The 26295-nt window shown below is 47.9% G+C and overlaps 1 protein-coding gene across 1 annotated transcript; it reads left to right on the forward strand.

Moving 5' to 3' along the window:
• Positions 1–234: 234 nt before the first annotated feature.
• FOXJ2 (forkhead box J2) lies at positions 235–25482 on the forward strand. Its single transcript, XM_003811796.5, has 11 exons — positions 235–3354; positions 9338–9684; positions 12807–12881; positions 13850–13918; positions 14100–14240; positions 14945–15143; positions 18065–18469; positions 18877–18978; positions 19542–19751; positions 20702–20800; positions 22725–25482. The coding sequence occupies exons 2-11, from the start codon at positions 9352–9354 to the stop codon at positions 22811–22813; spliced, it is 1722 nt and encodes a 573-aa protein (XP_003811844.2). The 5' UTR covers positions 235–3354; positions 9338–9351; the 3' UTR covers positions 22814–25482.
• The last annotated feature ends 813 nt before the right edge of the window (positions 25483–26295 follow it).

Here is a 26295-nt window from a genome sequence, read left to right on the forward strand (position 1 = left end):
ATTATTTAATGCCTCAAAGAGAGGAAAAATACATCTTTAAACCTGAATATAGGAAGTGTGAGCAGGAAGAACAGGCTTGTTTTGGTTTACTGCCTTTAATTTTGAGGATGACTTTAAATTCTGATCGCTCCGGACAATGGTATAGAAGTCAAGAGCTGGGCATCGGAGTCATTTGGATTTAAGTCCTGACTCTGCTACTTACTAATTAAGCGAACTCACACATAGTATCTGTAAGTCACAATTTTCTCATCTGTAAAAGAGGTATAATAATAGTGTCTTAGGGAATTGCTAGAATCATCAATGTGACAACACATGCAGAATGCTCAGTGCAATGCCTGGCATATTGTAAATATAATTATTCATATAATATATACATACAACTTAAGTATGCAGTCTTTTGGGGGCAATTCAAATATTTTGCAAGCAATATTTTTGTATTCGTATTATCTTTTTTTTTTTTTTTTTGAGACGGTGTCTCACTGTCTCCCAGGCTGGAGTGCAGTGGCACGATCTGGGCTTACTGCAACCTCCGTCTCCCAGTTTCAAGTGATTCTCCTGCCTCAGCCTCCCAAGTAGCTGGGATTACAGGCACGCACTACTACGCCTGGCTAATTCTTTTTTTTTTTTTTTTTTTTTTTTTTTTTTTTTTTTTAGACGGAATCTGGCTCTGTCGCCCAGGCTGGAGTGGAGTGGCGCGGTCTCGGCTCACTGCAACCACCGCTTTCCGGGTTCAAGCGATTCTCCTGCCTTAGCCGGCACTACAGGCGTCCGCCACCGCGCCGGGCTAATTTTTGTATTTTTAGTAGAGACAGGGGTTTCACCACGTTGGCCAGGCTGGTCTCCAATTCCTGACTTCAAGTGATCCCCCCGCCTGGGCCTCCCAAAGCTTTGGGATTACGGGCGTGAGCCACTGCGCCTGGCCTCCTATTATCTTATGTGCTATAAAGTAGAGAGTAGGCCGGGCCGTGTTTCCTGCCTGTAATCCCAGCACTTTGGAGGCATAAAAAGGGAGAATAGTTTAAACCCAGGAATTAAAGACCAGCCTCGGCAGCATACTGAGACCCTGCCTCTATTTAAAAAGAAGAAAAAGATAAAGAAAGAAAGGAAAGAAAGTAGGGTAGTTTGATAAAAGTTTAAAAAGCCAGCGTATGGGCCGGGCGCGGTGGCTCACACCTGTAATCCCAGCACTTTGGGAGGCCGAGGAAGGTGGATCACGAGGTCAGGAGTACGAGACCAGCCTGGCCAACTTGGTGAAACCCCATCTCTACTAAAAATACAAAAATTAGCCGGGCGTGGTGGCGCGCGCCTGTAATCCCAGCTGCTCGGGAGGCTGAGGCATCCCAGCTGCTCGGGAGGCTGAGGCAGAAGAATCGCTTGAACCCGGGAGGCGTAGGTTGCAGTGGGCCTAGATCGTGCCATTGCACTCCAGCCTGGGCAATAAGTGAAACAACACCTCAAAAAAAAAAAAAAAAAAAAAAAAAAAAAGCCAGAGTATGAAATATATGAGAATTTGCAGCAGAATAATATGACTTCAGGATGTGACAGCTGTAAAGGGTAAGCAGGCCAAGTATCAAGGTCCCTTCTTCGCTGAGCAAGATTGCAGAGAACAAGGGCCATGCACAAGTTTATGAAGCTGAAACAAGGAACAGGACCCAGATCTTCTGATGTTTATTTCACCGTTACACGCTCATTTATCATGTATCCACTCATTCAAGGAGCATTTACTGAATTCCAGCATGATATAAGGGTAACATATAAACTTCACCCCAATCTTCACCTCAATGCTCATGATCCTTTATAAATTATCTCGAGGGAAAGAGAAGCCCATCAAAGACAGTCCTGAGAAAGCTGGGGCTGTTCATCTGTATACGGAGTTTAACAGAATGAAACGCCGGAGTTGGGGTGTCAGCTGGAATTGACGGTATACGGTGCGCACTAGGGAATCTCCCGACGGGGAGCAGTGAGTTGTCATCCCGGGTAGACGGCGAGCTCCCGGAGCCACGCGGCCGCAGGTGGGCGAGGGCGGCGAGATCCCTCGCCGGCGTGGGAGCGGCCGTGGCTCTCCAGGCGGAGCGCACACCTGGTAGCGAGGCTCGCGGCTCGGCGCCGCCCGCGGCTCGGCGTCTCCCGGCTCCTCCTTAACCCGCGCCGGGAGGCGGTGGCGGCAGCGGCCGGCGGGCGGGGGAGGGGGAGGGGCGCGGAGCGCGGCGCGGAGGCCGGGGAGGAGCCGGGGCCTGCAGCGGAGCCGAGCCGAGCCCGAGCCCGCGCCGAGCCCTGACACTGTCCGCCCGCCTTCTGGCTCCCCGGGAGCCCAGACTGGTCGGAGCCCGAGCGGTGGCAGCGCGGGGAGCCCCACGCGCCGAAGGGAGCGGACCGGACAGGACGGCCCTAGAGGAGGTGCTGCCGCCACAGTAGCAGGGACCGGAGTCTCGAGCCGCGGCCTCCCGGACCGTGCTGCCCAGGCCAGCTCAGGGAGAGCCGGGAGTACGAAAGCCCCACCCTCTGGGGCACCCCGGGAGCGGAGGCGGGAGCGGGGACGCGAGCAACCTCTCCCCCTGTTGGAGAGAAAAGACCCTTACCACTCGGGTGAGGGAAAGAAGAGACCCCTGGAGGGGACGCCTCTCTCCTGCCTAGAGGCGAGGAAGACCCCTGTACTGGCCGGGGAGGAGACCCCCAGAAGTGGAAAGAAGGGAGCTTTCCGTAGGGAAGCAGAGTGAGACCACCCTAGCGCGCCCCCGCCCCTCCAAACACACACTCTCAACAGTTCAGGACTTTGGAGGCAGAGAGAGACGGGGCTGTGCCTATGGAGTAGGCACCCTCGGCCCACCAGTATTCACAGGAGACAGGAGTCCTTACGTTCAGAAGCCACTCCAGGGAAAGAAGAGGAATCGGCTTTCAGCCTTCTGGAGAGGGGAAGACCTCCCCCTCAACTTCCTCGTGCCTAGACAGTGGAACGGGGTAGAGCCCCTCCGCTCCTATCTCCAGCAGACAGAAAGAGCCCTCCACCTCAGAAAGATCCAGTTTGGGGGGGAGGGGAACTCCCCCAAGGGGGAGGAGACAACTCCTGGTTGGGAGAGGCTCCTCCCCTCCTCCCCAGGGTAACAAGCAGGGTGTGGGGGGTGTGCCACCTTCCCCAAGTAGGACCTCCTTCTCCTCCCCCTCCCCCTCCTCCGCCCTTGACTCCTCATCCTCAGGGGACCCAGTTCCCCTCACCAACTTGGGAGGCTCAGCCACGTCCAGGAAGAGCCACTGAGGATGAGAGCCGTCACCTGCCTCTGAAGAGGGGAATCCCTCCAACCCCAAACTCCAGTACCAGGTGGTTCCCTCCCTTTGCCGGAGGAACCCTGGAGACAGGTTAGTGCTTTCTTTCATCTTCTCTCTGTCATTGTCTGGCACTAGTGGGTGTAGGGGGCTGAGCTGGTGGATCGTGGGTTTCACTACCGGGGAAGATAGAGTGATGACTCAGAAAATCCAATGGGAAATGGGATCCAAGGGAGCTTCTGGATTTGAACCCACATCTTGCTGCAGAAGCTCTGAGAAATGGGTTTCTTAGTGTTTGGGGACTAAAGGGATGGGATTCATTTTAGGTCCCTTAGGGAAGTGGATGTTTTCATGCTGAGGAAAAGGGTTATCAGAAAACAGCTGCATTTTGAGAACATGCATACTGTGTAGCAGTGATTTACACAACCCAACCAGTGGTAAGACTCCCATACCACCCTTCACCCTTGGGCCTTTTCACCTGGAGAGTGGGCTGTCATGAAAATCACGGTGGCATCTGGGGTCCTGGCCTTGCCCAGGGCATGCCGAGGTCAGCTTAGTGTTCACCAGAGGTGTTCCCTCCAGCTTACTGCAATTATAGCTCCCTTGACAAGAAAAGCAATCTGTTCCTGCTCATCCTATCTCAGATACCAAGAGGCCTCCTCTCCTGACATTTCCATTCCTAGCTGGATGTATGCCTCTGCCCATAAAATCCAAAGGGAAAATGGGAATCCCACATGTTCTGAGGCGAGAAGAAAGTGTGCAGGGGAATGCCAACTCCCGGGTTGAAGTGCTTCTTTGATGCTGGCCCTGAACCACTGCCCCAGTCCCCTTCTCGACTCCTGTTTTTTGCTCACAATTCTTCAGGAAAAATTAGATCCTGGATACGAAGGGAGGAGGGCTGCTGCTCCGCTTCTGTCCAGACTTCCAGCTAAACAAGTTGACCACTGGAGAGATTTCACTTCTGAGGAGTATATAAAGTTTCCTTCCAGAAAAGTACCTGATAGTCTCATCCTCTCCCTTCCTGTTTCTTGTTCAGTTCTGAGTCCCTCGAACCTTGTGTTAAAGTTTTCCTTCATAAGCTAGGGAATTATCAAAGTCCAGAATCTTCAGAAAAGGCAGGAAAAGGGTACCAGGAAACCCTCCCCTGAAGCCTAGGCTGTTTTTAGGAGAGGTCACTAGCTGGTTGTCTGCTTTCCTGCCTCGCCATTAGCAGATACCTTATCTTCTGTCTCACAGCAAGGACAAGTTGTGAAGGAGGCTTCATCTGACTTGGCCTTTCATATTTCCTCCTCTCTCTGGGGCATGGGTGAGGTCTACCTAAGTTCCTGAGTACAGTCATTTGTCCTGGAAGCTACTGGTGGTATATGAGATAGGGCACAGGTTTGTGTGGCTGTGCTATAGGACAACATGCATATACTTCTTAATTCATGTGAATGTGGCTCTCTCTGTTTCAAGTGGGTATGTGTGTGGAGACAGTTACTTATGTGCTTTTCAGACTATACTCCAGTTACCTAGAATTGTATGTTTCTGGTGGGCCTCTAGAAGCAGGTGCCTCTGTACAAGGACATGGATAGGTGGTGGTAAGGATGGCCACCTGAGGGGAAAGGCTTGGCCTTCCCCCAGTCAATGGGAGCCCTCGTGACGGTCTACAGGACAGTCCTTTAAGCAGCAGGGCAGCCCAGTCTCAGGCTGGGATCATTTCTTCTAGGACTAATAAGAGAGCTTCATTGCTGATACCTCTGGTCTCAGAAGGATGAGGATCCTTGACTCCTAACTCCAGAACTCCTTCCCCTACCTTTTACAAAGGAGGCCACGCTGGTTAACAGCAGCCTGTTTCTTATAAAGTACTTCACCAGATGCTGGCGTGCACCTGCCTGAATGGCTCAGGGTGAACTATATCACATCTCCAAGTACACCACCGCCACGCAGTTTAACTGGCCCTGCTTGGACTGAGTTCCCTAACCCTGCTTGCTTCTCTGGAATCAGTTAGAAGCAGGTGGCTACTGAGTGGGATTAACTGTGGTTTAGAGAGTGTGCTTTCCCAGACCATGTCTTATGACTACACCTAGTTCCCCCGGGAAGATAAGAGATGATAGTTCCTCATTCCTTTATCCTTAGAGTCTTCCTGATCCTAGCATTAGCCAGTACTGGGTGATATTATCTCCAAAGGAAAAGTTTGAGATTCTGACATCCTGAAAACCATTGCAGACGCAGTGCAGGCTTTGTAATGCAAACCACTGCAGGCTCGCTGCTTCCACTCCTATCTCTATAGTCTGTCAGTTTGCTAATTTTTAATTTCTAGTATTCTCTTTTTTCCCCATTTAAAAACAACAGCTACACTTATTTAGCATTTACTAAGTGCTCTAAAAATATTAACTCAAGGTAATCCTTACAACAATCAAAATAGTGGAGCTGGGATTGAAACTCAGGCAGCCTAACTCCTCATGTGCTACACCTAGCCACTGCCCTCTTTGTTCTAGCATTCTGTATGGGGCAGGAAGTCATCACACCTTATTACCTGACATTGGCATTAGAACAATTAGTGGCCTTTCAGATAAAATGGGAAGAAAACTGAGCCTGTTATTGTGGATCTTACATGTTTCATCCAGGATCGGTCTTCCACTCCCAGAATGTCTATGTGTCTGTTTTTCTCTGCCTTTCTCCCAGTTCTGTAGTCTTCATTAGACGTCGTGTGGATGTGATGGAGCCTGCCCTTTGGCTGCCTTTCCCAGCTTCTATGGGTATTTCCTTTCAGTCTTCCAGCACACAGAGAAGAATGTGGCCTGACTCAGGTTCTGCCCAAGCCCCGTGGCACAGGGCCCACCTGGAGAGAGAGGTCTGGGTAACTAGGTTGGTTGGACTGAGAAATGGAAGTACCTCTTGTTTGCCTTTCTAATAATAGCCCTGAACATTAGCCTCGTGCCATTATTTTGGGGAGCGTGGAATGTGTGGCAGCCACCAGCTCATTAAGTTTCATTCACTTCCCTCCAGGGACGATGCTTTGGCAGGGTTTATGGGTTCATCTCTTTTATGGAAGGGAAAAACTGAGGCATCAAGACTTCACTGGGGGCCAGGCATGGTGGTTCACACCTGTAATCCCAGCACTTTGGGAGACGGAGATGGGTAGATCACCTGAGGTCAGGAGTTCAAGACCAGCCAGGCCAACATAGTGAAACCCCACCTCTACTAAAAATACAAAAATTAGCCGGGCGTGGTGGCGTGTGCCTATAATCCCAGCTACTCGGGAGGCTGAGAAAGGAAAATCGCTTGAACCTAGGAGATGGAGGTTGCAGTGAGCCGAGATCGCGCCACTGTACTCTATCCTGGGCCACAGAGCAAGGCTTCGTCTCCAAAAAAACAAAACAAAACAAAACAAAAACAAAAAACACTTCATCAGAGAGGCACGGATGGTTAGGGACAGTCCAGGAGGATTTGGAATAGAACCAAGGAACCTCAGTCTCTGAGGCTCTACATGCTGGGCTGCCCTTCACAAATGGGGAAGTGAAGAGGGTGAGGAAGTGGGATGGGTCAAAGGAGAACGGTGCTGAAAGATCAAAAGAATCAGATGCTACAAGCTGCTTGTAGCTGGTGAGATTTGAATATATTTTGAGTGCTGGGGGCTGTATCTGGAGGGCTGACTGGAAGGGGGCTGGAGAAAGGTTAAATTTAACCTCAGTGTCCTAACCTGGTGCTGGGGTAAGGGTAGGGAAGGGCATAGAACAACCTGCAAAAGGCTGAGAGTGCTTCCCTTTCAGGAACTCACTGTGATTGGCATGTGCCAAATGGGTTCTTCTGTAAGCCCTCTAAACACTTTAAATCCACTCTCATGCCCCTGTCCAGTGTTGGGAAAGTTGTTTCAAATGAACATCAACTGAAGGCCTCTGTGCTCTTAAGATGAAATTTCCTAGGGATCTTTAGAAGGAGATAAATAGGGAATAGGGCAGAAGTACTTTAGGGACCTCCCCATTTGGGGAGGACCCAGGAGGACCCTGGTCATTGGAAACCTGCCCATTGGCATGCCACTCTTCAGCTCGGATGACCCAGCTACAGGACTGTGATCCTGCTACAAGTATACAAGTATATATGTGATCTGCTATAGCCCAGGGACTGGGGTGTTTTGACTTAGTAGTATTGGAAGGTGTGAGGTTCCTGGAATGATTAAGTGTTCCTATTAGTTTCCGAGTTTCCATGGTTAGGGCAAGGTGGCAGTGGGATGAAGAGGATAGTGGGAGAGAAGCTAAGGATAAAGGGGAAACCCTTCATGATGCTATTTATAAACATGCCAGCCCCCCTCCCTCCGCCCCTTTTCTTCTGTCAAGCAATTCTTGGGTTAGAGTTGGGTCTCTTGCTGCCCCGGCCCCTGAGGCACTAAGGTGTTTCCTTCAGCCTTGTGGAGTGAGTGTGTTGCTGGTTAGGAGCTGGGTACTTGTGCACACATGCAGATTGCCATCTGCGTGGGTGGGACCTTGGGGAGAGGGGAGTAAGTGAGAATGCTGACCCCTAGGAGAAAGGCTTAAGGGTCAAGGGCAGAAGAATCACTACCTAGGATAGAAGAGGGAGCTGAGACCCTGCAGGATGTGTTGGGGTCAGGAGAGAGGGGGACATGGTCCTATCTGCTGTTGAGCTTTGGCCTGCAAAGTGTGTGGATCTGTTGTATTTTATGGATACGCTTGTGCATATATCTGGCTGTGGATTTAGAGATCACTTACATCATACGTTTCTGTTCAGGATTCTGAACTTTGAGGCAATCTAGTCCTGGCTCCTCAGGAGAAGTGCCCTGGTGGGACTGAGGAAGACAATGTTAGCTGGCATCTGGCGGCTGTGCAGGCACAAACCTGCTAGGTAGCAAGTGCTTAGGGGGTTGCTGGCATCAGCTCTAGGGGAGTGCCAAATGGCTACCTAGGGGTTCCTGCCAGCCTTTCTAGACCCTGCAATACAGATATCACCCATCGTTCTTCACCTTCCCTCTCAAGATGTCACTAGCTATACCTCTCTGCTGGCAAGAGTGCCCAGGCAGTGTGGGTGGCAGCAGGGCGTGCAAACATCAGGCGTAGGCGGTCTGGCAGCTCCAGGAGTTTGCATGGAGGTGCGGCGAGCGTGCCTGCCTGGCTGGGAAGGAAGGAGGGAGGAGGAGGGCGGAGAAGGGGAGCCAGCTCCGAGCTCCAGAGGGGCTATTTTTAGCCAGGCTATCGGATTGTTACCGGTAGGCACACAGCTGGGTGTCTCCCTGGCTCGGTGAAGCCCAGCAGGCTGAGAGGTGGAGGTCGTTGTGGATGACTCCTTCCTGGTGTTGGTGTCTGTGGGCGGCAGCGTGCAAGGGGTAGCTTAAAAAGTGTGAGGGCAGCTGTGTACTTAGGATGTGTTGCTTCTGTGTGTGACTTTGTCCTCTGGTGGTTATGTATGCTGTATATGTAATCGTGATCTCTGTGTATGTGCTTCACTGTTTATGTGTCTGTCTGCTGGTTGTCACGTATAATTTATGCCTGGGATATATCTAATATGCCTCAGGTGCACATGTGTGGGATAAAAAGGGCAAGTGCTCCTAATGCATCTAGTAGGAAACATCTTTAAAAGTGTTGGTGTGTGCTTCATCCGTGTATGTTTGTATTTAGGTAGACTTTTGCTTTATATGTACGTTCCTGCCGTCTATCTGTGGATGTTGTATGAAAATATAACAGGTGTCACATGATTGCAGAATGGACTTTTAATTTTACCTGCTATCTAAGTGGGGTTTTTCTTTTTTCAAACTCATTCCTACATAGTTTAAAAATACTATGTTGTAGGGCTATAAGTAAGGTGAATTGAGGAAATAGCTCAATTTGGTGTGAAGTTTGGTCTCTTTTAGTCCTACATGGAGAGGCCTCTTGGCCCTGCTCCACACTAAGATGTAGGGTAACTAGCAGTCCATCATCTGGTAGATAGATCTGCTTGGGGATTCTGGGAACACCTGGTGGAAGGCCATGCCATGGGTGTCTTATGGGAATGAGAGTAGGAAGAAACTCTACTTCCCTCAAACAAAAGCATTTGAGTATTACTTGCCCCCAGTATTTTCGTCTCCTCTTTGTCTTCTCTGCAGAACCCAGAAGTACCATGGCTTCTGACCTAGAGAGTAGCCTCACCTCCATAGACTGGCTCCCCCAGCTGACCCTCCGAGCTACCATTGAGAAGCTTGGAAGTGCCTCCCAGGCTGGGCCTCCCGGGAGCAGCCGCAAGTGTTCACCAGGGTCACCCACAGATCCTAATGCCACCCTGAGCAAAGACGAGGCAGCAGTGCACCAGGACGGCAAGCCACGATACAGCTATGCCACTCTCATCACCTATGCCATCAACTCCTCTCCAGCCAAGAAGATGACCCTCAGCGAGATTTACCGCTGGATCTGTGATAACTTCCCCTATTACAAGAATGCTGGCATTGGTTGGAAGGTGGGAATGCTTCTATAATCTTGGCTTAGGTTTAGCCTTCGACAGCCTTTTTAGAGAAAAAGGTTTTGTTTCTTCTTGTAACCTGTTCAGTTTACTCTGGTTTGTCTCAGAGATGTGAAAACTTAAAATCTCATATGTTCTGCCCTCTACTTTTTTTTCAGAGTTGAACAACTTTTATAAGGTATATTAGGGAAACTCCAAGCCATTAAGTATAGTGATGGGGATGGCAGGACGCTGTTGCTCATCACACCCTCTTATCTTCCTTTTTTTTTTTTTTTTTTTTTGAGACAGAGTCTCGTACTGTCGCCCGGGCTGGGGTGCAATGGCATGATCTCGGCTCACTGCAACTTCCACCTCCCAGGTTCAAGCGATTTTCCTGCCTCAGCTTCCTGAGTAGTTGGGATTACAGGTGCCCGGCACCGTGCCCGGCTGATTTTTTGTATTTTTAGTAGAGATAGGGTTTCGCTATGTTGGCCAGGCTGATCTCGAACTCCAGATCTCATGATCCACCTGCCTCAGCCTCCCAAAGTGCTGAGATTACAGGCATGAGCCACTGCACCCGGCCCACATCCTCTTGTCTTCTGATCCCTCAAAGAGGATATTCATTCATTTCACAAATGTTTATTGCCATTCTACGATGTTCCAGTCACTGTGCAAGGCATGGCATCACTCCTTCCTACCTAGAGGTAGGAGTCTAATCTAGAGATCAGATTTCCATAGCTCCATTGCACAGTCATCATCTTTTGAAAAGCTGCATTCCAAGAAAAATCATCATATAATTAGGTTCTTTATGAACAGCTGGCTACCAAGCAAGTAATGAGAAGTTAAGTTGTTTGGCTGGAGATGAAGAAAGAAGGGGCTCCTCTCCTAAGCAAAGCAAGAAGGCTGATATGCTCAATTTTTTGGAGCAGTAGCTCATTTGTCAATTGTTGAGTAGGAATAGGAACTTTATATGTAGTTCTCTCACTCTATAAATCCCCAGTTGACATACAAACCATGTAGTGAGTTGGAGACTATTGAAAGCACTCAGCTTTCTTTTCTTTTCTTTTTTTTTTTTTTGCGGGGTTGGGGGACAGGGTCTCACTGTCCCCAGACTGGAGTTTAGTGGCGTGATATCGGCTCACCATAACCTCCGCCTCCCGGGTTCAAGCGATTCTCCTGCCTCAGCCTCCCGAGTAGCTGGGATTACAGGTGCGTGCCACTGCTGCCTGGCTAATTTTTGTATTTTTAGTAGAGATGGGGTTTCACCATGTTGGCCAGGCTGGTCTTGAACTCCTGACCTCAAATGATCCACCCGCCTCGGACTCCCAAAGTGCTGGGATTACAGGTGTGAGCCACTGCACCCGGCCTCTTTTTTTTTTTTTTTTTTTTTTGAGACGGAGTCTTGCTCTGTCGCCCAGGCTAGAGTGCAGTGGCGCAATCTCGGCTCACTGCAACCTCCGCCTCCCAGGTTCAAGCAATTCTCCTGCCTCAGCCTCCCGAGTAGCTGGGATTACAGGCGCCTGCCACTGCAACCAGCTAATTTTTTTTGTATTTTTAATAGAGACGGGGTTTCACCATGTTGGCTGGGCTGGTCTTGAACTCCTGACCTCAAATGATCCACCTCCTGCCTCGGCCTCCCAAAGTGCAGGGATTATAGGTGTGAGCCACCATACCCAGCCTCTTTTTTTTTTTTTTTTTTTTTGAGACGGAGTCTTGCTCTGTCGCCCAGGCTAGAGTGCAGTGGCGCAATCTCGGCTCACTGCAACCTCCGCCTCCCAGGTTCAAGCAATTCTCCTGCCTCAGCCTCCCGAGTAGCTGGGATTACAGGCGCCTGCCACTGCAACCAGCTAATTTTTTTTGTATTTTTAATAGAGACGGGGTTTCACCATGTTGGCTGGGCTGGTCTTGAACTCCTGACCTCAAATGATCCACCTCCTGCCTCGGCCTCCCAAAGTGCAGGGATTACAGGTGTGAGCCACCATACCCAGCCTCTTTTTTTTTTTTTTTTTTTTTTTTAAGACAGGGTCTTGCTCTGTCACCCAGGCTGGATTGTAGTGGTACAATCACAGCTTACTGCAGCTTGAACCTGGGCTCAAGCAATCCTTCCACCTAAGCCTCCTGAGTAGCTGGGACTACAGGCATGCACCACCATGCACAGGAACTTTTTTTATTTTGTAGAAATGAGGTCTCACTGTGTTGCCCAAGCTGGCCTCAGGCTCCTAGACTCAAGTGATCCTCCCATCTCGGCCTCCCAAGATGCTGGAATTACAGGCATGAGCCATTGTGCCTGGCCCATTGAGCTTTCCCTTTGTAAATATGACCCTGCTAGCTACCATAATCCCCAATCCCACCCAACACACACATTTTTTTTTTTTTTGAGACGGAGTTTCGCTCTTGTTCACTAGGCTGGAGTGCAGTGGCATGATCTGGGCTCACTGCCACCTCTGCCTCCTGGGTTCAAGCGATTCTCCTGTCTCAGCCTCCTGAGTAGCTGGGATTGCAGACATGTGCCACCACGCCTGGCTAATTTTTGTATTTTTAGTAGAGACGGGGTTTCACCATGTCGGCTAGGCTGGTCTCGAACTCCTGACCTCAGGTGATCAGCCCACCTCAGCCTCCCAGAGTGTTGGAATTATAGGCGTGAGCCACCACGCCCGACCCCAACACACTTATACAATATTTCTTTCCTCCAAATGTGAACATTCTATGGGCTATTGAGAAAATGAAGGTGATCTGTGTTTTTGTTTCACTCAATTTATATAAAAAGTTTTAAAACATTGTTCTTTTGCTATCAGTAGGGTAGATTGAGGAAGTGGGCAGATGTGATTGTGAGGCATTTATATACTTGTTACTCGGCTGGAAAGATTGAAAAACTATATAATCAGTTTTTTCAGAAGCATTAGTAATCAAATTTATAGCCATTCCCTCCCATCAGTTTAATCTCTGCATTTTTCTTATCTCATTGCTATTGCTGTTTGATGCATAATTCCCTCCATCGGTGTAGTTAAGAGGTACTGAGCTTACCCTGATACTTCAACTGCATGGTGTATTATGTTTTTTTGTGTGTCCCTCTGTGTTCTATTGGAAAATGTTCTGCTCTGCATAATGCTCAGGCCTAACTTGCTTCTCTGCCTCTCCAGAATTCAATACGGCACAACCTTTCTCTCAACAAGTGTTTCCGGAAGGTGCCCAGACCTCGGGATGACCCTGGGAAGGTAAGATACTACTGTAAGCATTGAAAGGAGGAGTAGGAAGGAGAGTGAAGTAGTTGACAGTCCAGAGTCCTGTGGCTGTTTTAATTACCCAGAAGAGGAAATCATGCTAATTAGAGAAGCATCTTTATTTTTTTCTCAGAGGAAGCTTGGTTGTCAAGCTTATGGGCCCCCAGTAGAATGGGTGACTAAGAAAGACTGTGAGGCCAGGCGTGGTGGCTCATGCCTGTAATCCCAACACTTTAGGTGGCCGAGGCGGGCAGATCAACTGAGGTCAGGAGTTCAAGATCAGCCTAGTCAACATGGTGAAACCCCGTCTGTACTAAAAATACAAAAAATTAGCCAGGCGTGGTGGTACATGCCTGTAATCCCAGCTACTCAGGAGGCTGAGGCAGGAGAATTGCTTGAACCTGGGAGGCAGAGGTTGCAGTGAGCTGAGATTGTGCCATTGCACTCCAGCCTGGGCAACAAGAGTGAAACTCCATCTCAAAAAAAAAAAAAAAAAAAAAGACTGTGAAATCTTTTTTTAAAAAAAATAGAAATACTTAGGGTAAAGTTGACTTTCATGCTCCCCCTTTTTTGTGTGGCACTCTTTTTTCCTAGATGTAAAAGGTAGACTTAATAACCTTTGTACAAACATCTCTATACAAAAGTCCCTGGTGTTTCCCCCGTAAAAGAGAAGGGATGGATCATTCTCTCCATTTGACAGATGTGGATGCTAAAGTCCAAGCAAGTTTTGCCTCAGGTCAGAAGGGAAGGGAGAGGCTGTGTCTGGACATTTCCAGCTCTTTGAGCTAGATGCCATTGTTCTGCCCCTCCAAAACAATCGAGGCCTGTGTTTGGACCACAGGATTACCTCTGGCATACTCAGTGAGTTTCTAGGACAAATTTGCTCTTCATTAATACCCAGAACCCTGGGAGGTTCTGAATGTAACAATTTTGTTTTCTGTGGGAATGGGATCTCCTTCCAGGGTTCCTATTGGACAATTGACACCTGCCCTGACATTTCCCGAAAGAGAAGACACCCTCCAGATGATGATGTAAGTTCCCAGCTCATGAGGAGATGCCATATCTGAGCCAGCTGCTCCTTCCACCTCCTCTTATGGACGTTCAGTCCTTTCAGAGGCAAAGGTGGAAGGAATACCAGCAGAGGGGAAACCATGGGTCTTGGGAGGATGTTGTGCCTCTGCTTATAGATTTCTTTTTTTTCACAACCCTCAGCTGTCCCAAGACTCACCAGAACAGGAGGCAAGCAAGAGCCCACGGGGAGGCGTTGCAGGGAGTGGAGAAGCCTCACTGCCTCCTGAGGGGAATCCGCAGATGTCACTTCAGAGCCCCACATCTATAGCCAGCTACAGCCAGGTAGGAAGCAGATATGGCAGGGGCCATGGGATGGGTGGTGAATAGATTCAGATGTCTCCCTGTTTATTCAGAATTATGTATTGAGTATCTGTGATATATGAGGCAGATGAATTGAGAAAGAAGGGGAAGGCAAAAGAGGGAAATAGAGAGAGAGAGAAATAGAAAGGCATAGCAGAACTTTGAGAAACATCAGGAAAAAAAAGCTGGGCACAGTGGCTCATGCCTGTAATGTCAGCACTTTGGGAGGTCGAGGCAGGCGGATCATGTGAGTCCAGGAGCTTGAGACCCGCCTATCCAACATGCCAAAACCCCATCTCTACAAAAATACAAAATTAGCTGGGCGTGGTGGCATGTGCCTATAGTTCCTGCTACTTGGGAGGCTGAGGCATGAGAATCACTTGAACCGGGGAGGTGGAGGTTGCTGTAAGCTGAGATCACGCCACCACACTCCAGCCTGGGCGACAGAGTGAGACCCTGCCTCAGAAACAAACAAACAAACAAAAAAGAAGAAATGGAGACTGATGAGAGAAAGAGGGTACATTCAAGATAAGAACTAATGAGGAAAGAAGGAGAAAATGATGCTGGGTCATTGAAGAGCTAGGTGAGGATGAAGAGGACAGACAGGAGAGCCTGGTGACCATTGAAGGGTTTTATTGGTCCCTCAGCTGGGACACTGATCAGGAATTTCTTACCTGTTTTTGCAGGGCACAGGATCTGTGGATGGTGGAGCAGTGGCAGCAGGGGCTTCAGGCCGAGAAAGTGCTGAGGGTCCCCCTCCCCTCTATAACACCAACCATGACTTTAAATTCTCCTACTCAGAGATCAACTTTCAGGATCTAAGCTGGTCCTTCCGCAACCTCTATAAGTCCATGCTGGAGAAGTCCTCTCCCTCCTCTCAGCACGGTGAGTCTGGAGTTGGGATGGGTGCAGGGAGACTTTTTTATCTTGTTGAACAAGTGGGGTGACATTTTCTTTTTTCCCTTAGTTTTTTATTTTTATTTTTTGTGAGACTGGGTCTCACTCTTTCGTCCAAGCTGGAGTGCAGTGGCACGATCTGAGCTCACTGCAACCTCCGCCTCACGGGTTCAAGCAATTCTGTCATCTCAACTTCTCGAGTATCTGGGAGTACAGGCACGTGCTACCACGCTTGGCTAATTTTTGTATTTTTATTTTTATTTTTGAGACGGAGTCTCGCTCTTGTCGCCCAGGCTGGAGTGCAGTGGCGCAATCTCGGCTCACTGCAACCTCCGCCTCCCGGGTTCAAGCAATTCTCCTTCCTCAGCCTCCTGAGTAGCTCAGACTACAGGCGCATGCCACACTCAGCTAATTTTTGTACTTTTAGTAGAGACAGGGTTTCACCATGTTGGCCAGGCTGGTCTCGAACTCCTGACCTCAGGTGATCTGCCTGCCTCGGCCTCCCAAAGTGTTGGAATTACAGGCATGAGTCACTGTGCCTGGCTTAAGTTTTGTATTTTTAGTAGAGACAGGGTTTCACCACGTTGGCTGGGCTGGTCTCGAACTCCTGGCCTCAAGTGATCCACCCACCTTGGCCTTCCAAAGTGCTGGGATTACAGGCGTGAGCCACCATGCCTGGCCATATTTCTTTCTTTATTTTTTTGAGGCACAGTTCCGCTCTTTGTTGCTCAGGCTAGAGAGCAGTGTCGCGATCTCGGCTCACTGCAACCTTCGCCTCCCAGGTTCAAGCAATTCTTCTGTCTCAGCCTCCCAATTAGCTGGGATTACAGGCTCCCGCCACCACGCCTGGCTAATTTTTATATTTCTTAGTAGAGACGGAGTTTCACCACGTTGGCCAGGCTGGTCTTGAACTCCTGACCTCAGGTGATCCACTTACCTCAGCCTCCCAAAGTGCTGGGATTACAGGCGTGAGCCACTGTGCCTGACCCATATCTCTTATTTTTAACACAAAGAGAGGTATCACTACTCAGAGGAAATATTTCATGAACTAAAACTGTTTGGAGTCAAGTGAGCTCATCTGTCCTTGTGCAAATACAGCTGTTTCAGGAGGCAAGCTAGGCTAATGGCTTCAGAAAGTGAATTGGAGGATTGCCCCTTCCAGGACTAAGGGCAGTGATTTTAGGGCTGCAAGTGAGTCATTTGGAGGACGACCACGAGGGGGCAGCAGCAGTACCCTCTCCCGAAGAATCCCTGCGTTTCATTGTGAGAACAGTTTCTTTTTAGTGTATTTATATTTATGTTACTTTTATTGTGAAAAATTGCAAACAGATGCAAAAGTGTGGAGAAAAATATAATAAACCCCTGTGTTCCATCCCCCAACTTTAAGTTATCAGTATTTTATTAGGCTTGTTTTGTTTACCACTGAGCCTTCTAAAAATTGGAGTAATTTAATGGAATTCACATATACCATGTCATTCCACTCATAAATACAACTTCGATATACACCTCTAAATGATGACTTTCTTCTAGTTACCTACCATGACATTATCATTCCTAACATAATTGATAATACATCCTTAATATCAGCTAGTATCTTGTCCGTGCACATTTTCCTAATTATCATATGAGAATGACTTAACGTTTTTACTGGGAGGCCCCTTGAGAGAACATCTGGTTCGGCCCTCTGCAATATCTGTGTGTTCGTTTTTTAAATAACTTAGAGACAGTGGTGAAGTTGATTTCAGGTGAGGCATTAGACCTTCTCATTCTGTGCAGTAGCCCTATGTTGGCAGCAGGGGCTGAATGGAATGATTAAAAACTGGTTAGGAGTCACTTTTTGGAAAACTTATATTCATTTTCATGAATTTCTTCTTGTATATCACAGGGGATCAATTCCTAGAGTTGTGTCCAAGACTGTAGCATTTGCTCAAGAAATGAATCCGACTCAGGTGGTTGGTTGATTGGAGGCGGGAACATGAGAAACTGTCAGAAATAAAGTAAAAAGTTAGATTGGGTGAGGACAGCCTAGAGTTCACTCAAGTTTTATTGTGACCGAAAGCCCCTAGTCTCAGACTTTTGTTCTTCCCGGCCTGTCTGCTTGAGAAATAACTCCATCCTGTCTCTGCTCCTTACCCAAGCTACATTTATTTATAGAGGGTACAGGAATGACTTGGCAGTAGCAGAGTGTAGAGAAAATAAGGGACCGGTCGTGGTGTCTCATGCCTGTAATCCCAGCACTTTGGAAGGCCAAAGTGGGCGGATCACCTGAAGTCAGGAGCTCGAGACCAGCCTCAACATGGAGAAACCCCGTCTCTACTAAAAATACAAAATTAGGCGTGGTGGTACACACCTGTAGTCTCAGCTACTCGGGAGGCTGACGCAGGAGAATTGCTTGAACCTGGGAGGCGGAGGTTGCGGTGAGCCGAGATCGCACCATTGCACTCCAGCCTGGGCAACAAGAGCGAAACTCCGTCTCAAAAAACAAAAAACAGAAGGAAGAGGAGATAGTAGACAATTGATGGCTTTGTTTTGTTTCTGATTTACTTTTTTTTTTTTCCCCTAAACACTAGATGACCAGGGATGGTTTCCTTTTTAAAGTTCACCTGCTGGGAAACTGTGATTTCAGGCCTTCAGCCAAATCCCTAAAAAGTAGCATTAAATGCTACACACTGACCTTTTTAGTAAGATTTCAGTGGTCTCCACACTGTCAGGGCCCTCCTCTAACCTAAGTGCCTTCCTGTCTCTTGTACCTGCCAGGAGGGCCACAGGGATCTTTGCTGCCCTAGAATGTTCTTACCCTTTTAACTCCACAGTTTTAGTCTGAGGCTTCCCATCTCAACCCAGGGAAAATCCCATTTTGTGAAAAATGCATTGCTTAAGTCACTTGCCTGCTTCCTCCCCACCTGCAGGCTTTTCTTCTCTCCTGGGGGACATCCCACCCTCGAACAACTACTACATGTATCAGCAGCAGCAGCCACCGCCACCTCAACAGCAGCAGCAGCAGCAGCCGCCACAGCCACCTCCCCAGCAGTCCCAGCCACAGCAGCAGCAGGCACCTGCCCAGGGCCCCTCAGCTGTAGGGGGTGCTCCTCCACTGCACACCCCAAGCCCAGATGGTTGTACCCCACCAGGGGGAAAGCAAGCTGGGGCGGAAGGCTATGGGCCTCCCCCTGTAATGGCCATGCATCCACCCCCGCTGCAGCATGGAGGCTACCACCCTCATCAGCACCATCCCCACTCCCACCCTGCCCAGCAGCCACCACCTCCACAGCCACAGGCACAAGGCCAGGCTCCCATCAACAACACTGGCTTTGGTGAGTAAGGAGGGTGCACGGTGATCTAGAGGAGGGTGGGGTGATGTCCTTGTCCTAACACCGGCATGGAGGTGCAGTTAGTTAGGAAGTTAATGGTGGGTCTTTTAGGCTTCGCTCCTTCATGTGAGCTAATCTGAACAGAGTTACTACTTAGAGCTCTGTCTTATAGAATTCCTGGATCAATTGAGATTGTTTTACATATTCTCCTGACTATGAGCCTGGCTGTACTTAAAGCGTAGCTAGCTTTTCCAGTCCTAAACTCCCAGGGAGGGAGAGTCCAAAACTTGGAAATGCAACTGCTAATCTGTATAGATGCAAGAATCTTGCATGTAGTCAGCCTGGTATCAGTTGACTGCTGTCTTACACTTCACTCTATCTTATTATCCACTTTCTCCTCCTCTTTACAGCCTTTCCTTCTGACTGGTGCTCTAATATTGACTCTTTAAAGGAAAGCTTCAAGATGGTGAATCGGCTCAATTGGTCCAGCATTGAGCAGTCACAATTCTCAGGTTAGTGATCAAAGGACGAAGGAAGAGAGGGATACACTGTAAGGGAAAACCCAGTAGAAACTGGAACCGGAAGGGGGTGGTTAAATGAAGTTGCAGATTTGAGGATTTCATTGTTTTTCTTTCTTTTTACACAAGATGGATCATATTTACATTATTTTCAAATTAACTCAAATTAATCTTGTCTTAACTGAAAATGTGGCAGTGAATAATCCTAGTCCATTCTGTCTTTGGGAGGGAGAAGGCCCTCAGGAATTTCGAGGCCATGGACCACGATTTTGTAGTTTTGTCACCACTCACTGACAGTGTGACCTTGGCTGAGTCACTCAGTCACATTGAAAGTTTATCTTACTCATCAGTAAGATGGCAATTATAAGAATTTGGTAAGGGATCAAATAGAATGAGAGTTTGAAAATACAGAGCTCTGAAAGATATAAATTGTTATTGTTAGTGCCTGTTATCAGTGGGGGTGATTGATGGTGTGTTTGGAACAGTGAGATAGGGCGGGGTCTGATAGGGGCTTCCTACCTCTGCAAGGTTTGCATTGCTTGCTTCCCTCTTTGTAGAACTGATGGAGAGTCTACGACAGGCAGAGCAGAAGAACTGGACCCTCGACCAGCATCACATTGCCAATCTGTGTGACTCCCTCAACCACTTCCTTACTCAGACTGGTCACGTGCCCCCTCAAGGGGGTACCCACCGCCCACCAGCCCCTGCCCGTATTGCTGACTCCTGTGCCCTCACCAGTGGCAAACAGGAGTCAGCCATGAGCCAAGGTACTGCACCAAGCCAGTTGCCATGGAGGTGGAGACTATGTTGAAAAGGAAGCACAGGAGAAAGGCAAAAGAGAACTGAGGGAAAGGATTTTATGGGGCAGTGACCCAAATTGAGCAGTGGAACTAGTTTATCAGTTGACTGAATATCTGTTGAATCAGTGAAGTCCTAAACTGAAAAATGCAAAAGAAATAGACTGTATGATTCCTTTTTAGACCTCAGTTTGGGAGATCAGAATTGCTTAAGAAAAGGGAGGAGATTTGTTAGAGAAAGGCTGTATTTTAAATTTGCGTCTCAGTAATCCCTACCGCCTGGGTGATACCGGATGAAATGGTGGTTCTATGCTTATGTGATGTTCAAACTAGTGAAATGAGAGAGATGTCATGATTAGGTTCCTGTTGCTTGCTTTTTGTTTTTGAGATGGGGTCTCGCTCTGTCGCCCAGGCTCTGGAGTGCAGTGGTGTGATCACGGCTCACTGCAACCTTGACCCCCTGGAGCTCAGGTGATCCTCCCACTTTAACCTCCCGAGTAGCTGGGACTACAGGTGTGTACCACCATGCCCAGCTAATTTTTTTTTTTGTATTTTGTGTGTAGCTGGGGTTTCACCATGTCGCCCAGGCTATCTTCAAACTCTTGGACTCAAGGGATCTACCCACCTCGGCTGCCCAAAGTGTTGGGATTACAGGCATGAGCCACCATACCTGGCCCTGTGTTTCTATATTTTTCATCCTTATATCTTTCCTATTTCACAATTGTACTATCCATTTCTTTTTACCCTCAGTGGTGAGGACTGACAGCTTCTGCAGAAAGCCTTCATGCCTGCAGGAGCTACAGAACAGGGCAGGGAAGAGAGAAGGAGGATGGGAGCAAGAGTATATTTTTTTCTTCCCTGCTTTGTTGAGTACAGCGACCCCCGTCCCAACTCAAGTAACTCTTGTCTTGCTTTGGCAGTGAACTCTTATGGGCACCCACAAGCTCCCCACCTCTACCCTGGCCCATCACCAATGTACCCAATCCCCACCCAGGACTCAGCAGGATACAATCGCCCAGGTAAGAGCTAGGAAGCTTGTTTCAAAACCGTTGTACTCTGATGAGTTGCTTTGCTTTCCTTTGACTCTGAGCTGGCATTCTGTGCATTTTTGCCTGCATCTCACTGGAGGGAATGAGCCTTTATAATTCCCAAGGCTGGAGGATGGGCTACCTGCTAAGAAGGTATATGTCAGGGGAGACTAACGAAGACAGATGTCCCTTCCCCTTCCCTTCCCCTTCCTTTCCCCTTCCCTTCCCCTTCCCTTCCCTTCCCCTCCCTTCCCCTTCCCTTCCCCTTCCCTTCCCTTCCCCTCCCTTCCCCTTTTCTTTTCTTTTCAACAGAGTCTCGCTCTGTTGCCCAGGCTGGAGTACAGTGGTGCGATCTCAGCTCACTACAACCTCCACCTCCTGGGTTGAAATGATTCTCCTGCTTGAGCCTCTCAACTAGCTGGGACTACAGACCCACACCACCATGCCTGGCTAATTTTTGTATTTTTAGTAGAGACGGGGTTTTGCCATGTTGGCTAGGCTTGTCTTGAACTCCTGACCACAAGTGATCCACCTGCCTCTGCCTCCCAAAGTGCTGGGATTACAGGCGTGATCCACTGGCCCCGGCTAGATGTACTTTAAAATTAGCAACTGCAATAGTAAAAGGAAGTGAAAGCATACATATAAGCAAAAGATAGCTATGTGCAACATTTTTGTGTGGCTTTGGAATCTAGATGGAAGATGTGCTCAGGCAAATAAAATGAATTTGTTATCCACACATACTTGCTTTGTGCCCATGTCTGCTTTCCTGTCACCTGATCTCTAGAATCAGGGGTCTGGGACTGAAGTATCTCTGATAGTGGGGGTGGGGCAGGGAGACACTAAATTGCCACAGACAGAACAAAATGAACAGATCCTTCACATTTAGACACATAGAAAAATCACTGTTATTCTGGCTAACCACACGTGTTTTCAGTTTTGGGGGTGACATCTGACTCTCTCTATTCTTTGTCCATATAATATAAATACAGATTTCTATACTGCTATTTCATGTGATATTATCTTCTGTTTGTTTGTGTGAGTCAGAGTCTTGTTCTGTTGCCCAGGCTGGAGTGCAGTAGGCAATGGTGGGATCCTGGCTCGCTGCAACCTCCGCCTCCCAGGTTCAAGTGATTCTCGAGCCTCAGCCTCCCGAGCAGCTGGGATCACAGGCCTGCCACTGTGCCTGGCTAATTTTTATTTTTTAGTAGAGACAGGGTTTCACCATGTTGGCCAGTCTGGTCTAGAACTCCTGACCTCAAGTGATCCACCCATCTCGGCCTCTCAAAGTGCTGGGATTATAGGCATGAGCCACCATGCCCAGCCATATGATATTATCTTCTGTATGTTATTTTATCATTATCATATGTTTTCAGAAGTACAATTTTTTTTTTTTTGAGATGGAGTCTCGCTCTATCGCTCAGGCTGGAGTGCAATGGCACGGTCTTAGCTCACTGCAAGACCTCCCGGGTTCACGCCATTCTCCAGCTTCAGCCTCCCGAGTAGCTGGGACTACAGGCACATGCCATCACACCTGGCTAATTTTTTATGTTTTTAGTGGAGATGGGGTTTCTCCATGTTGGCCAGGCTGGTCTCGAACTCCTGACCTCGTGATCCGCCTGCCTTGGCCTCCCAAAGTGCTGGGATAACAGGCGTGAGCAACTGTGCCTGGCGTCAGAAGTATAATTGTTAATGGCAGCATAATATTTAATTGCTGTGGAATGTAATTTACTCCAGTTTATTTCCTGAGACCTCACTGAAATGGTGACCTGCAACCAAAATTAACTCCAGCTGATAAGGGCGATAGCCTCACAAGGCCTTCTTCGTGGTGTTATCTGGGGCTGAGCACAGTCCTTGTAAATTGAGGGAACAGCTTCCCATCCACTCTCCTTTTACTCTCTTTCTTTCTTTCTAACAGCACACCATATGGTCCCTCGGCCACCAGTGCCACCTCCTGGTGCCAATGAGGAGATCCCTGATGACTTCGACTGGGACTTGATCACTTAGTGCATCACAGAGTGTGGACATCAGCCGAGGGCCGCGTGGTGAAGTCTGGCAGTGGGGAAAGAGCAACCCCAGCCCGTCCCTTCCGCCCTGTCTGTATATAGACATATATCCTCTTTTTGTTCTTTCTCTGTCAGAGAAGCCACTGCAAGATGCTGCCGAAGATAACCCTCTCTTTCCTGCCTCATTCTTCTCTCTTCCTTCCTGTTTTTTCCTAGTTCTTTTATTATTATTCTTATATTATTATTATTATTATTGGTTATATACTGTCCATAGTCTCCTGTCCCTACATCATGGATCATGTCCACCTTTTGCTAATTTAAAATCATCAGGCTGGAAGATGAAGCCATGATAGCTACAGAGAAAGGTTTTAGACTCCAGTTTACCTTTCTCTTGGAGAAACTCAATGCTAATCCCATCTTTTGGCCCTAAATTGTTTTTTGTTCCCGTCAGTTTCAGGCCAGGACTGGAGAGGCCACATTACCAAATAGAAAGGGTCTGAAACATTACTTGGCAGCCAAGAATTTGGAGGTTTTAAAATGGTGCTAATTCTGTCCTCTGAGGTCTTCGTTGTCCCTTTATACCTTCAATCCTTACTTCTGCCAGTCTGCATTTCCTATCAAGGGTGAAAGTGATGATGGTGGTGCAGGAGGGTGACAATAAAATCCTAGTGGAATTGGAGACCATCGGAAGGGATGGAATATAAGTCAGTGTGAAACTGAGTGTACACTGCCATGTTACATCAGTGTCCATTGGCTTGCTTTGAGCCTGTTCTCTAAGAAGATAGGATTGGTTTTAGCCCAAACTCTGCTTCTATGGTAGGGCATGAGGACAACTATTCAGCATGGTTTTAGCTTCTTGGAGATGATTCCAACTTAACTATTGTGGCTTTTTAAACATAATTTTCTCTGAAAATTAATTGTGGCTCTTCTTTGCATTTACGAATGATCTTCCCATCCCCTTTTCCCATTCAGCAATATTACTTTGTCCTCCTTTAATTGTTTGCCCAAATCTCCCACCCATCTTTTTTCTTCCCCCATTTCCTGGGATTCTCAAGAAAGAAAAAGTAACCCATTATCACTCTGAGTTTCGTCGTGTCCTGAGACATGATGGGAATCTCATTCCCACCTCTCATAGCAGAGCCAAACCTTTAGTGTTGGTGGTAGGAGGATGGGGAGAGGAAAAGGGAGCTGGCAAAGAAATGGATAGGGAATATTTTAGTTCTTTAAATATACAGGCAGATGCTTCTCTTGGAATCCAGATCATCTGGCTGAAGCTTTTGCAAGTAGGCTTTGAGGGGTGAAGGAGATTGGTGGAGGAGGGTAAATAATCTAGAGGCAAGAAGAGTTCAGTGAGGGCCAAGGGGGACCCCCAGAAAAAGGTATAGAGCTAACTCATCTCTTTTACAAGGGGTGGCCATGACTTACTGTTGCAAAGTACTCAGTGTATATTTAATGTTGATTGTTGAATTTTAGTTACGAGAGGGAAGAACAATTTTACTTCTGTCCTTATTTCACTTGCTGAAAAGCTGTGGGACAAAATGGATGGAATAGACAAGGCCACTTTCTTTGTGATTTCTGCTTTTCATGCATATTATTTTATTTACCCATAATTTCCAAGAGATTTGGCTTTCCGCTCTCCTGCTTTTTTCTTTCATCCACCCCTTTCCTTTTTTTGGAAGGGGGTTATATATGAGAGTTTATTGAAGAAGTCCAGTGAGGCTGAAGTAAAGGGGCAAGATAGGGCAGTTAACTAAAGAGCACTTTATTTCTTTGAAGCCTTTCTAAGAAAGAAATGGGGGTGCGAGTGGCTTGAATCTCCCATGATGTTGGAGGGCACTTAGTGGGGTTGAAGTATGATGTAATATTTCCCATTGGGGAAAGGAGAATTTCTCTTAGAGGGTGGCAAAATGCCTTTGCCCAGTGTCCCTATTTTAGGCATCTTTTCCTTCCTTATTCCTTCCAGTCAGGGTGTGTCCTATACAAAACTTCCCATCAGTTCTCCTCAATATTCCCCATTTGTAAATGATCACTTCTCTTTTCTAAACCCTTTTCCTGTTCAGATCCATACAGGATTTGCAAGGGTAGGATCATACATGCAAATGCCCCTTGTTCATCTGTGTCTTCTGCAAACTAGTCTCATGAAGAATTCTGGCGTGCAGCCAGGGTAGCTGAAGTTTGGGTCTGGGACTGGAGATTGGCCATTAGGCCTCCTGAGATTCCAGCTCCCTTCCACCAAGCCCAGTCTTGCTACATGGCACAGGGCAAACCTGACTCCCTTTGGGCCTCAGTTTCCCCTCCCCTTCATGAAATGAAAAGAATACTACTTTTTCTTGTTGGTCTAGCATTGCTGGACACAAAGTGTAGTCATTATTGTTGTATTGGGTGATGTGTGCAAAACTGCAGAAGCTCACTGCCTATAAGAGGAAATAAGAGAGAAAGTGGAGGAGAGGGACAAAAGGAGTAATTATTTGGTATAGATCCACCCATCCCAACCTTTCTCTCCTCAGTCCCTGCTCCTCATGTTTCTGGTTTGGTGAGTCCTTTGTGCCATCACCCATAATGCTTTGCATTGCTGCATCCTGGGAAGGGGGTATATGGTCTCACAAGTTGTTGTCATTGTTTTTTTGCATGCTTTCTTAATAAAAAAAAAAAAGAATGTTTACAGTTTTATCTTACTGGTAGTGGTCTCAAGTTTCTTTTGGCCAGGGAAGGAAAAGAGAAATGTGAAAGAATTTAGTTTCAGTTCGTCTTTATTCCTCTTCCACCTTCCACCACTGGGTTGAATTAGTTGACCCTGACATGTTTTGTGACCTTGGTGGGAAAGAGGAATCAAAGGCACGTCCTTAACATTCCTCTTTTCAAATGCTATCAAGTATGATGACATATTGCGGGAGAGTCAGTCACCCCTTGTAGGTTGGTGTATGGAGTAGGCCCACCTTGCTTGCATTTTAGGATAGTTTAAAGATTTAAGATACTATACTTTGGGGCCGGGTGTGGTGGCTCCTGCCTATAATCCCAGCAGTTTGGGAGGCTGAGGCAGGCAGATCACCTGAGGTCAGGAGTTCGAGCTCAGCCTGACCAACAGGGTAAAACCCCGTCTCTACTAAAAACACAAAATTAGCCGGGCGTGGTGATGCATGCCTGTTATCCCAGCTACTCTGGAGGCTGAGGCAGGAGAATCGCTTGAACCTGGAAGGCGGAGGTTATAGTAAGCCAAGACTGCACCGTTGCACTCCAGCCTGGGTGACAAGAACGAAACTCTCTCTCAAAAAGAAAAGATATTGGTTGGGCGCGGTGGGTCACACCTGTAATCCCAGCACTTTGGGAGGCCGAGGTGGGCAGATCACAAGGTCAGCATTTCGAGACCAGCCTGGCCAACATGGTGAAACCTCATCTCTACTATAAATACAAAAATTAGCCGGGTGTGGTGGCAGGCGCCTGTAATCCCAGCTACTTGGGAGGCTGAGGCAGAAGAATTGCTTG

Source organism: Pan paniscus, chromosome 10 (genome assembly GCF_029289425.2).
Source record: "Pan paniscus chromosome 10, NHGRI_mPanPan1-v2.0_pri, whole genome shotgun sequence".
Classification (NCBI taxonomy): domain Eukaryota; kingdom Metazoa; phylum Chordata; class Mammalia; order Primates; family Hominidae; genus Pan; species Pan paniscus.

Coding starts and splice junctions, on each gene's coding strand:
- FOXJ2 (XM_003811796.5), top strand. CDS start 9,352: ATGGCTTCTGACCTAGAGAGTAGCCTCACCTCCATAGACTGGCTCCCC. Junction 14,241..14,944: donor CTATAGCCAGCTACAGCCAG/GTAGGAAGCAGA, acceptor CTGTTTTTGCAG/GGCACAGGATCTGTGGATGG. Junction 20,801..22,724: donor AGCAGGATACAATCGCCCAG/GTAAGAGCTAGG, acceptor TCTTTCTAACAG/CACACCATATGGTCCCTCGG.